The 12,169-nt window shown below is 45.2% G+C and overlaps 1 protein-coding gene, 1 long non-coding RNA gene and 1 pseudogene across 2 annotated transcripts; 2 read left to right on the forward strand and 1 right to left on the reverse strand.

The window, feature by feature from the left end:
* Positions 1-1,198: 1,198 nt before the first annotated feature.
* Positions 1,199-8,296, reverse strand: LOC132653660 (uncharacterized). The gene is made up of 2 exons (XR_009591438.1): positions 7,735-8,296; positions 1,199-1,532 (listed from the first exon to the last, which is right to left on the reverse strand). It is a non-coding gene; the product is annotated as an uncharacterized LOC132653660 (long non-coding RNA).
* Positions 2,498-3,622, forward strand: LOC110540185 (olfactory receptor 13A1-like). The gene has a single exon (XM_021626997.2). The coding sequence runs from the start codon at positions 2,671-2,673 to the stop codon at positions 3,604-3,606; it is 936 nt and encodes a 311-aa protein (XP_021482672.2). The 5' UTR covers positions 2,498-2,670; the 3' UTR covers positions 3,607-3,622.
* Positions 8,297-9,524: 1,228 nt separating the features above from the next.
* LOC110540190 (olfactory receptor 13A1-like) lies at positions 9,525-10,334 on the forward strand (annotated as a pseudogene).
* The last annotated feature ends 1,835 nt before the right edge of the window (positions 10,335-12,169 follow it).

Here is a 12,169-nt window from a genome sequence, read left to right on the forward strand (position 1 = left end):
GCACCCTTGCCAGTGTCTGCTGTCATTTTTGTTTGTTTGTTTGTTTGTTTCTTTATCTTGGCCATCCTTATTGAGGTAAGATGAGATCTCAGAGGATTTTTAATTTCCATTTCTCTGGTATCTTAGAACATTGAACATTTAAAAAAAAACTCTTTCTTAACTATCTTGTATTTCATCTTCCAAAAATTTCAGTTTAATTCCTTTCCCCCGTTTTTAGCTGAATTGCTTGTTTTCTTGCTGTTTAATGTTTTGGGTTGTGTGTATATCCTGTCTCCTAACCCTCTGGCAGTTGTTAGAGACTTTTTGCCATTTTGTAGGCTGCTTCTTCACTCCAACAATGGTGTCCTTTTCTGTATAGATACATAACTGCAGCACGTGAACTCATTCGCCCATTGCTGATCTTAATATTTGGGCTTCCACAGTACTGATTAAATTTGTTTCCTGTGACAATGAGTGCAAGCATATTCCATAACTTTTCCTTAGTCATTTTTAGGGTATTTGATCTTATGCTGAGGTCCTTGATCTACTTAGAGTTCAGTTTTGTACATGGTCAAAGATAAGGATCTAGTTTCATTCTTCTACATCTGAACGTCCAATTTGACCAGCACCATTTGTTGAACATGCCAACATTTCACTAGTGTGTTTTTTGTTTGTTCGTGTGTTTGTTTGTTTGCAAAAATCCTGTGTTCATAGATGTGTTGACATGTTTCTGGGTCTTTAAATCACCCTATTTATTACAGTTCTCTGACATTTCTTCTTAGATGTGTCATTTACAAATCAGTTCGTTATTTCCATGTAATTAGATTTGTATAGATGTATTGTTAATACTAGGAAATTCCTATCATATAGCATATTTGTCTCAGGTTTCCGTTATTTTTAAGTCTTTTCCTTCAGCTCTGAGGCAGGTACACCTGGGAATAGAAGTTAATATCTCAGATTATAGGTACTATCAGGAAAGTATTTTACAGTTTCATTTGTAGTTGAATTAGCTAACCTCATCCAGAAACTGCTAAGAATATTAAGGGAATTTGCCTTTGCAATTCTGTTTCTGCAGAACCTTTTGCAATACTAAATTCGCATTGGCATCTCTGGTACAATAGAAAGAGGGGAGGGGCATGTTCAGACATTACACCAGCTACATGGTTTCAAAGAGTAAATACAATACTTCAGTATCTCTAATTTGAAATGGAGGCAGGTATAAGGTGTAAAATTCCACATTTACTAGAAAAAAGATCGATTGTGAGCCAGGCTAAGAAAAATATATGTGAGATAAAATGTAATCAAAGAACATGAAGTATTATAGGGCAAAGTGGGGAAGTTGGGAGTGACATTGGGTTCAGTGGATGAAACATTTCAACAAAAGATTTCGACAAAAAAAAAGGATATTTCTAGATAAGGAGCACTCCAAATAATTTCCAAAAACAGTTTTATAGATGGGGTAAGTGTGTTCATGAAGGAACTATAAAAAAGGCTGATGGGGGATGCCAGATGAGTCTTCTGTGTGAAGCGTTAGGGTGTGCTTTGTTGAATGACTGCGGAGAGACAAAGTGAGTTTTAATTAGGGGCAGAGGGCCAGTTATCTTAAGGGACCCAGTCTGTACTCCTTGGGTGATAGAGAAGGAAACTGAAAATTTTGGAGATGACAAGAAGCCAGAAACTGTGAAACAGCTGAAGACATTGAGAACATAAGTTACAATATTAGGAAAGCTCTAGTTGAGCACTTTGAGGATCAGTTGGATACCTGAAGAAAAGAGGGTGAAGAACACCATTCTTGTCTCATGGAACAGGTCTCTACTGAGGACCTATCAAGGGCATAGGCTACAGGTAAGACAAGTCAGAGAGACGAAGCTGTGCTCCATAGACAAAACATTTTGAAACACCAGGTAGCAGAGGGTGAACTTCTGTATAAGGACATTGAAAGTATACAGAAACATCCGCAGACAGTGGCAATGACTTCAGCTGTGAATATATTGGCTTTGATGTTAACTGTGGTTCCTTGAGAAATGAAGGCTCAAAAGGTCCTTTGGGTTTATAGGCCTGGATTTTGAGAAATGTTAGATTTGAAGTTCGAGTCAGGACAGTCACAAATAGAGGAGAAGTCACAGATAACAATAAGTAAAATTCAGAAAATACAGGACTAGCTGGTCGTGGGGATGCTATCTGTCCTCAGGATAAGATGGGTAGTAAAACAACCACTCCAGATATCAGAAAAAATGAAGTGCTTGAGAAGCTAGGAGGTCAGGTGTGAAGGGAGGATCAAGAGTCTTCTCAGTGTGTGTCCATCTAAAATTCAGAATGCCTGATGCGGAGGTAAGAGGGACAGCTGTGTCACCAAGCACTGTCCCCAGAGAACGGTGCTTAGTGGTGACAGAGAAGTAAAACACAGGCAGATCCTGAGCAAGGGATGCTTCGCTTGTTCAAGAAGATGAGAGAGGAGGACATGTCCCTCTTCATCCAAGTCTACATTCTTGTGAAAGTTTCTAGGTGGGAAATGAAAGTAAAGGAAATATACGTGGTTTTCCAATGAAAGACAAAAGGTTTTGATGAGGGTAGTACACTCACTCCTTCCGTTTCTGACAGCAGAGAGTTTGGAACTGGACTTTGAAGTGGTAGATAGTTACGTTTTCTCAGAAGCTGACGGACACAGCAGAGGACCCGAAACTCTCTAGGATGATGTTGAGTCCCAACCAGACAATGGTGACAGAGTTTGTGCTGGAAGGCTTCTCAGAGCACCCCAGTCTAAGGCTGTTCCTGATAGGCTGCTTCCTGTCCCTCTACATAATGGCTCTAACAGGCAACATAGTGATCATTGCTTTGGTCACCTCCAGCGCTGGCCTCCACAGCCCCATGTACTTTTTCCTGTGCAATCTGGCCACCATGGATATTATGTGCACCTCCTCTGTGCTGCCCAAGGCCCTGCTTAGCCTAGTCTCTGAGGAAAACACCATCTCCTTCAACGGGTGCATGGCCCAGCTCTTCTTCCTTGTGTGGGCTACATCCTCTGAGCTGCTGCTTCTCACTGTCATGGCCTATGACCGCTATGTGGCCATCTGCTATCCCCTGCATTACAGCTCCAAGATGAGCCCACAGCTGTGTGGGGCCCTGGCTATGGGTGTGTGGTCCAACTGTGCACTGAATGCTTCTATCAACACAAGCCTGATGACACGGCTGTCATTCTGTGGCCCCAAGGTCATCACCCACTTCTTCTGTGAGATCCCCCCACTCCTCCTCCTCTCCTGCAGCCCCACATATGTGAATAGCATTATGACTCTTATGGCAGATGCCTTTTATGGAGGCATCAACTTCGCGCTCACCTTGCTGTCCTATGGCTACATCATCGCCAGCATCCTGCGCATGCGCTCTGCTGAGGGCAAGAGGAAGGCCTTTTCTACCTGCTCCTCCCACCTCATCGTGGTCTGTGTGTACTACTCCTCTGTGTTCTGTGCCTACATCAGTCCTGCTTCCAGCTACAGCCCAGAAAGAAGCAAAATGGCTTCAGTGCTGTACTCGGTCCTCAGCCCGACCCTGAACCCCCTCATCTATACACTGAGGAACAAGGATGTCAAGCTGGCCCTGGGCAGACTCTTGCCCTCTTTCTCACATTAGGTGGAGATGTGCAGGCTGTGTTCCCAGCTTGGGCTGCTTCTAAACATGCTTTCTGGAGAGCAGCCTCATGGAGTGGGAGTGTACCTATCGCTGCTTTATAAAACCTTTCTCTGAAGCAAAGACTGGACAATTCCACTTACTGTAACCTCAAAAGCAACAAAATCCTTAGAGGCAATGTAAACAAAACACTCCAGCTATGTTTCCTGAGAAATACAAACCATTTCAATTAAAGTTTATCTAAATGGAGATGTCATGTTCCTGGACTGGAAGATTTCCAGTGGGTGACAAAGGTAATTACTGCAAAATAAAGGCCTTTTATGCAGGGCCTTCCTGTAAGCTTTACAGGGCTTTGTTTCACAACTATGGCTTGGAATCTAAACTCCATAAGGAAAGTTGAGGGGCTAGCATGACCTGTGTGTCTTGGGGAAAACAAAGTTGAGAGACTTGGGTTCTCCATTTCACAACTTCCTACTGAGCTGTGGGAATCAAAGCCAGCATGGAGTAAGAGGTAATCAGGGGAACAGAGATAAATTTTAAGTTTCAAAAGTGAACTCACATGTGAGTCCAGCATACTTATGAAAATGAGGACAAGCAAACCCAGGAGAAAGGTTAATTATTTCCAACAAAAAGTTTTGGGGAAACTAGATGAATGGCTGCAAAGGGTTAAGTAGAACTCTTCCTTTACACTGTAAATGAAAATCAGCATATATCATAGATGAAAATGCTGGGGTCAAAACTTTTCTTTCATACAATGTGTTTTAATCGTATTCTTTCCCCTCCCATAACTCCCAGATCCTACTCTCCCATTTACCTACTCACCCTTCTCTCAAACTAAATGCAAAAAAACACAAAACAAATCCAAGCCAGTAAGACAAAGAAAGAAGAAAGAAAGAAAGTGGACACACACAGACAAACACACACACACACACACACACACACACACACGGACCAAACACTCCTGGCTAAAATTCTTAAAACACTCCCGGAACAGCAAGCTGGAGGAGGAGCGAAGGAAGATACTGGTGGGAAGACAGCTCAGTGTCTGCAGCAACTGCTGCTGAAAAGATGCTGTGTCCTTTTCAGACTAAACATATTCTCCGTCAGCTCACTGTGTTATTCCTCCTACGTGCTGAACCACACCAGGACTACTGGTGCAAATTAGGCATGTTGCAACACTTAGCTCTTCATCCGTGTGACCGAAATACCTTTCCAAAACGTTTATTCTGCCTCACAGTTTCAGAGGATGCAGTCCATGGGCACCTGGCTCTTTATTTTGATCTATTGTGAGACAGGGCCTCATGGCAGTATGGGTATACGGTGGAGAATCTTCCTATCATGGTGGCAGCCCAGAACATGTTTTAAAGGAACACCTTTGCTCAGCTGGCTTTTTCCTTTTCTCTTTAGCCCATGCTTTCTACTCCCCAGTCTCGGGATGCTGCTGCCTACATGCACAGTAATCTCCCCCTTTGGTAAATCCTTTCTGGAAACACTCCCAGCAGCTGACGGGTTCCTTCTGTTGTGGTGGGAACAGTGGAGATGCTGGGACAATGCAATCAGAAGGGAGGCAGTGTGAAGGGTTTGCTGTGCTACTTGCTGCTGCACTCAGGTGCTTCTGCAAATGACAGACTCCGGGGACAGATCCAAGCCTGCTCCCTATGACAATGCAGTTCTTCCTCCACACAGCAAAAAGGCGTTCTGGACATTCTTTGTAGTTTCCATTCTCTTGACTGACCAGTCGAATGAATGAAAGAAGGAGCTAGGAATAGGCCCTAGGGGAACAGCTTCTGAATGTGGGCTGACCTCGGGTGTCAAGTCCCTGAGCAAACCGTGAATGCATCAAGGACCTGACTTTTCATGGAGACAAGAGCTGGCTGCGCGTCAGCACGCTGACCATGTGGTGATGCTAGGAATGGAAATAAAAGCAGCAAAGGGCTGTGAAGGGTGAGAGGCTAGTGAGAAGGATCTGCTTTGTTGCAGCTGTTGGCCCAGAATGAGGGAAATAACATTCAGATCCTGAAGCCAGGGAATGACTCTCCAGAGGGGGACTCGCCACGCTCTCTCTGACAATACGGCTTGCCATCCATGTGGCAGCCATAAGTCCTGCCCTCCATTCCAGAAGCTTTGTTCCCCGTCAGACATCAGACCGGGGAAAGGCACCTAGGACACAGGCCTACTCCAGAAAAAGGCTGATCCTCTTTGGGGGGTCAAGGCTTCTAACAGACAGAATTGCTCAGATTCTGAGCCACTAAGGCTGATCCTCAACTCAGACTCAGAAGAGTTTCCCAAGGAGACAAACAAGTGTCTCAGGCTGACCCTGGAGCACTAAACCCCAACAGTCTATGCCAGTCCAACATGAACTTGAATCACATGGGGCCACATAGAGCAGACATGATGCCTTTGCCAGCTAGAGTATGCACACTAGCTATCAGAGTATAATGAACGCTGAGCTTTTTCCTGTGTGTGAGTCATGGGTCCATCATTGGGGCAAGGTCGGGCCTATCGTATTTTCCACTGTGGCCTCACAAGCAGGCACACTCTGTGAACAGGCTGCTCTCAGGCAACCATGAAGGCCAGGATGGAAGTGAGATTCAGGCCCCTAATGACATTGCTTCTTCTACTTTCACAAGGTCCTGTTCTGTCCTAAACCATGGTCCCACAGATTCAGTTTTGGGTGCATATTGGTGCCGTTCCTACTACCCTGTGACCCTCCAGATGAATAATTTCTCACTACCCTGCAAGGGACTTGTAGGAAGAGAGATGTGGGCAGATTTTGTTATGCTGGCCCTGCTCCCGCTTATCAACCAGAAAAAGCCAATGTCGGTGTGATAAAGGTTAGAACTGGCAGGCTTGTGTACCTCTTCCTGGGATGAACCCTCATTCTGTTTGTTTTCACCTTCCCAGTCACAGGGCCCTCGGGACAATCTGTTTGTCCAAGCTGCGCTAAATTTCACAAAGACCACAGTGGCCACAGTATGTACATGGTGTCCTGAACACCTGTTCAGATCCAGTGGCCAGTGTTAAAAGAAATCCAGATTTCAACAGGAGTCATTTCCTTGACTTTTTTTCTGGTCATATTTGGTTCTCTCCTAGGTCTCTGGGCTATCCAGCCTCTGGTTCCTGGCCCTCCAGGCAGTGTCCAGGATGGACTCCCTCTGTGGCATCATTCTCAAACTAGACTAGTTATGGTTGGCCACTCCCACAAAGTTTTCAATTAAAATTTAATTAAATTTAGTTAATTTGATTAAATTTAATTTAAAACACCTTTACTTGCAAACAGGAGCCTAGCATAACTGTTGTCAGAGAGGTTTCATCCAGCAGCTGATGGAAACAGATGCAGAGACCCACAGCCAAACATTAGACTGGGCTCAAGGAATCCTGCAGAAGAGAGGGAGGAGGCATCACGAGAGCCAGAGGGGTCAAGGACACTACCACAAAATCCACTAACCTAGACTCATAGGGGCTCCAAGAGGTTGAGCTGACAACCAGGGAGCCTGCCTGGTCTGACCTAAGTCCTCTGCATATATGTTCCAGGTGTGTAGGTTGGTCTTCTGGTGGGACTCCTAACAGTGGGGACAGGGCTGTCTCTGACTATTTCACTGGCTTTTAGGACCCTTTTCCTCCTACTGGGTAACGTCCTTCAGCCTTCATATGAGGGGAGGTGCCTAGTTTTATTGCAGCTTGATATGCCATGTTTGGTTGATCTCCCTGGCAAGTCTGCCCTTTTCTGAAAGGAAATGGAGGAAGAGTGGATGAGGGAGGTGTAGGAGAAGGACTGGGAGAAGAGAAGGGTGAAGAAACGGCAGTAGAGATATAATATATGAGAGAATAAAAAATATAAAAGAAGCCTAGATAAACCTAAGTACATCTTAGTAAAAGTTTGTACTAAATCCTGTCTGGGGAATTCAATTATAGAGTATTTGTTACTGATCTAAAATACAGATTCGGGCAGACATCATGTGATTTCTCCTGCAATGGTAGTTGAGGCACTATCAAAAGTCACTTTCTTTCTGTGTCTTTGAGGCCAGCAACAATTGGTAAACTCCCCATGTCAAGAAGATTCAGGCATCACAAAGGTGAACTACAATGTCATATAGACTTGAAAATTCCCTCAATGTCATCTATACTCACCTCAACACCAACTTTCCAAGGGGGTCATGAGGAGATTGCTGCCTGTTCAGTCTCTTTAGAGTGCCTGGAAGGTCAGGAGATGGATACAGTACAGGGTCATTCTTCCCACCCAGGGAAGCATGCCCTTCTCTGCTAAGGAAGGGGTGAGATAGACATGGTGTTCAGGTTCCTCAGATAGTCAGACTAATGCTGTCACATTAATGGTGACAGACAGACAGGCTAAGGACAGGAGATGCTGTTGAGCAGCTTCCCTTACAAGCCCTCTAAACCTCCTCTAGGTCCTGTATCAGGGACCTGGCTCCAACCTCTTCTGAATCACGACTGATATGTGCCCACTGTAGTTTTGTGTATTTGTGAGTAAAGGCACATAAACTTCGTGAGTGGAGGGTGGGGGCGGATGCTCCAATTCCAAAATACTGAAAAGATTACAAGTATGAATTTATCAATATGGGTACAGGCTTAGGGCTAAGCATCCAGTAGTCAGTGGACAGGAACCAGGCAGATAGACAAACAGATGGGAGAGAGAGAGATAGAGAGAGAGAGAGAGAGAGAGAGAGAGAGAGAGATAATATAAACCTGTGACTTTCTTTGTAGACATCAGAAGTATTCACATACATGCATCCATATTTTTCTGATACCGGAGACCCTCATGCTCTTTAGCATCCCAAACTCTGGAAATACATCTGCTGGTTGAGCAACTGGCAGGTTAGAGAAGGCACCGCCTAATTTTATTTTTTCCTATTAACTTATTTGTTCACTTTACCTAAACAAAGGAGGGGAGGCCCTTCCTCCCCTCCTCGAATTTCTATTCTCCCTCCCTCTTCCCCCAGGCTCCCCTCCTTCCCTACTCCTCAGATAAGGGGAGGCTCCCCCCTACCAACTCAGACTGGCACATCAAATTGCATAAAGACTGAGTGCTTTTTCTTCCCCTGTGGCCTGGCAAGGCAGCCTTGCCAGGGAGAAGTGATTGAAAAGCAGGCAACAGAGTCCATGTCACGGACAGCCCCTGCTCCCCTTTCTAGAGGACCTACATGTTGTCTAGGTCCCATCATCTATGCATGTGTGTAGGAGGCCTCGGCCCAGTTTGTGTATAGTCTTTGGTTGATGCTTCAGTCTCAGTAAGCCCCTCTGGGCCGAGGTTAGTTGGTTTGTTGGTCTTAGGGAGCTCCTGGATCCTTCTATTCTTCCCCTATTCTTCCACAAGACTCCTTGCACTCTGCCCAATGTTTGGTGCACTGAGGATTTTTGAAACTAGGAAGCTTTCTAGTTGATTTCCTAAGTGAGAGTCTTCAATATATTGCAGATGCTCAGATCCTGGGAGTGAGGCCAGCCAGGTCTAAGTCCCCTCACCACACCGTTCAGTCTGTGGAAAGCTTCTGTCTTGCTGCTCAGAGTTCAGCGGTATCTGCAAACATCAAGAAATATTGACTTGTGTCTGGACAGCCTTGCCTGTATGATGCAACCCAAGACAACCTCTGCCCCATGGGAGGTCTTCCCTAAACCCTTGGTCATGTGACCTTGTACCTGACTGTCAAATCCACAGTGAAGATTATTCAAAAGGTCATTTCCAGGACAGACAGGTCACGGGTGTTTTTCTGTGTTCTAGCTACCTCTGGCCAGAAGCCAGATGCTGGCCGAGCACCTGCTTAATTGTTTGCATCCAAGTCTCGGATAGAGATAGGGTAGGCAAGGACTCCTGGTCAGGGTACTCACTGGTTCTGGAATACAGGAGTCCACACAGGGCTGCTCAGTGCTAATGTCAGGTCAACCAGATAAGAGTGAGTGAGATCATGCTGTCAGGTGTCTCAGAACAGCTAAATTTGTGGATGCTTCTGCTTGACTGCATGCTGTCTCTCTGTACCAGAGCATCCACAGACAACACAGCCAACATTGCTTTGGTCACCTCCAGCACCAGGATCCACAGTCCAGTATTTTTTTCTGTGCAACCTCATCATCATGGATATTGTCAGCCTCTCCTCTGTGCTGCCCAAGGCACTCCTTGGCCTAGTCTCTGAGGAAAACACCATCTCCTTCAAGGGATGCATGGCCCAGCTCTTCTTCCTTGTCTGGTCCTTGTCTTCTGAGCTGCTGCTCACAGCCATGGCCTATGACCGCTATGTGGCCATCTGCTGTCCCCTGCATTACAGCTCCAGGATGAACCCACAGCTGTGTGGGGCCCTGGCCATGGGCCTGTGGTCCATCTGTGCTCTGAATGCATCTGCCCACACTGGTCTGATGGCAAGGCTATGAACATCATGATTTTCATGGCCAATTACTTCTGTGCAGGTATCAATTTCTTGCTCACCCTACTGTCCTGTGGATGCATCCTCATCCTCACCATCATCATCTGCACATGTGCTCAGCTGAGGGGAAGTAGACCTTCTCTATCTCTTCTTCACACTTCTCAATAGTTTCTGTGTAGTGCTTATCCGCACTCTGTGCTTATATCAGCATCACTTCCAACTACGGCCCAGAAAGTAGCAATGTCCTCCATGTTGTACTCACTCCTGATCCCTAATTTGAACTTACGCATCTACACACTGAGAAATAAGGAGATCCTACAAGCGCTCAGGAGATGGGTGCCTGTTTTCAAACTGTAGGTGGAAATTCACAGGCTGCCCTCAAGGCCTATGCCTCCTCTCACACTTGCCTATCTCACACTGAGATAGCTCCTTACAGCCCAGAGGTAGCCATCATAATAAAGAAAATAACCTCAGTCCTGTATAATCAGAACTGTTATTTTTGGCTCTGCTATGTTGTTTTGGTTGGAACACAGAGATCTGAGTGGCACCAATACATGTCTGGTTTTCAGAACCTCCCCCTTGGAGACCTGCCATGTGCTCTTCTTCCACCTAGGTTAACATTCCAGGGTAACACCACCATACAGGTTTGCTTCTCTCACCCCAGCCCTTGCTTGCTTACTGCTAGTCCTCACTGTTCAAAAGACCAATGTCCCTCTTTCCCAATTACTCACACTGTTAGCAGCTTAGCTAGCTTTTCTCACTGCTTTGACCAAAATGCTGACAAAAGCAACTTAACAACAAATTTGTTTTGGGCTCAAAGTTTGATGGTACAGTTCACCATGGCAGAAAAGATGTGATGGCAGAAATATCACGTAGATACATGGCACCCATATTAGAGAGCAATGGACATTGACTCTAATTAGCTTTGTTTTTTTGTATGCAATCTGGGACTCTAGCCCATGGAATAGCAGTGACCCCATAGGTTAGGGCAGGTCTTCCCTCCTTAACCAACCTAATCCAGATAATTACTCACTGACTACCTAGAGTCTTGTCTCTTTGGTGGTTCTGGGTCCTGTCAAGTTGACAATGAATATTAGCCATTACAAGTGGGTAATTGTATACCTGTCCCTAATATCCTCTCCCTCCCTCAATATATTGCCATGTCCTATTCTTCAAAAATCATCCACATACCGTGCCCCAGCCTTCCTTCATCAAGCAAAACTGACCTGTGACTGTGCCTCAAAAACTCAGGCTTCCTCTCATTCTATCTGAACCTTGTTCAACTAATACCTAATTCTAGCCCAGCTTCTTAGTGTGTGTTGCTAATCCCATCTCCAATCTATACATCTTCATAGTGACACATCTCCCTGGCCCCACTTTAATTCCTGTAACATTACAGCTATGTCATGCTGGTATCTCTGCAATACATTTTTTATCCCAGGTATGGCTCCTTGTTCATGAGGAGGCACCACACAGCCATATTGGGAAGAGTGTTAGATCATTTGCCACTCTGTTACCTGCATCTCTAACAAGTGGCTGAATCTCTCACAGGCTTTACATATTGAGTTCCTTAGTGTCCTTTGGTTGTAACTTGCATTTCAGTTGTCCAGGTGTCTGGACAGGACCAGGATCAGCACCATTTAAGAAGCCGTTTGTGTCTTTCATACTCACTTGATTCTTTTCTTCTTTGTTGGACTCCTCTCGATAATTTTCACATGTCAAAGTTGACTCATAAATCATCACTATCACCTGCCTACAATCTATGTCCCAGGACAGCCCTGGAATTAGCATTGGTACTCCCAACATTTCAGTGGGACTCACCTGAACCGTTCCCTCCAGGCCTTCCAGTCACCAGCTTGCTCCCTTCAGACATATTGAGAGGTCCCTCTATCAGTGAGCTTTGCATCACTGTAACAGAATGCCGGACACAGACAACTTGATAATGAGGATTTATTAACTTGCCAGTTTGGGAGGCTTAAGGGTGTGACACCTGCATTCACTAATCTCTGATGAGAACATCACTGATTGATAGGTGGCAATGTTTGGAGTATATGCCAGGAAAAGCAGTCACAACTAGAGCTAACAAGCAAAGAAGAAGCTGGGTGAGAACTCAGGCTTTTATAATAGACAGCTTGAAAAAAAAAATACCAATGAGATGTCTAAGAATTATGGCTCCTCCTAGTGGCCTCCTG

This window comes from Meriones unguiculatus, chromosome 1, assembly GCF_030254825.1.
Source record: "Meriones unguiculatus strain TT.TT164.6M chromosome 1, Bangor_MerUng_6.1, whole genome shotgun sequence".
NCBI lineage: Eukaryota > Metazoa > Chordata > Mammalia > Rodentia > Muridae > Meriones > Meriones unguiculatus.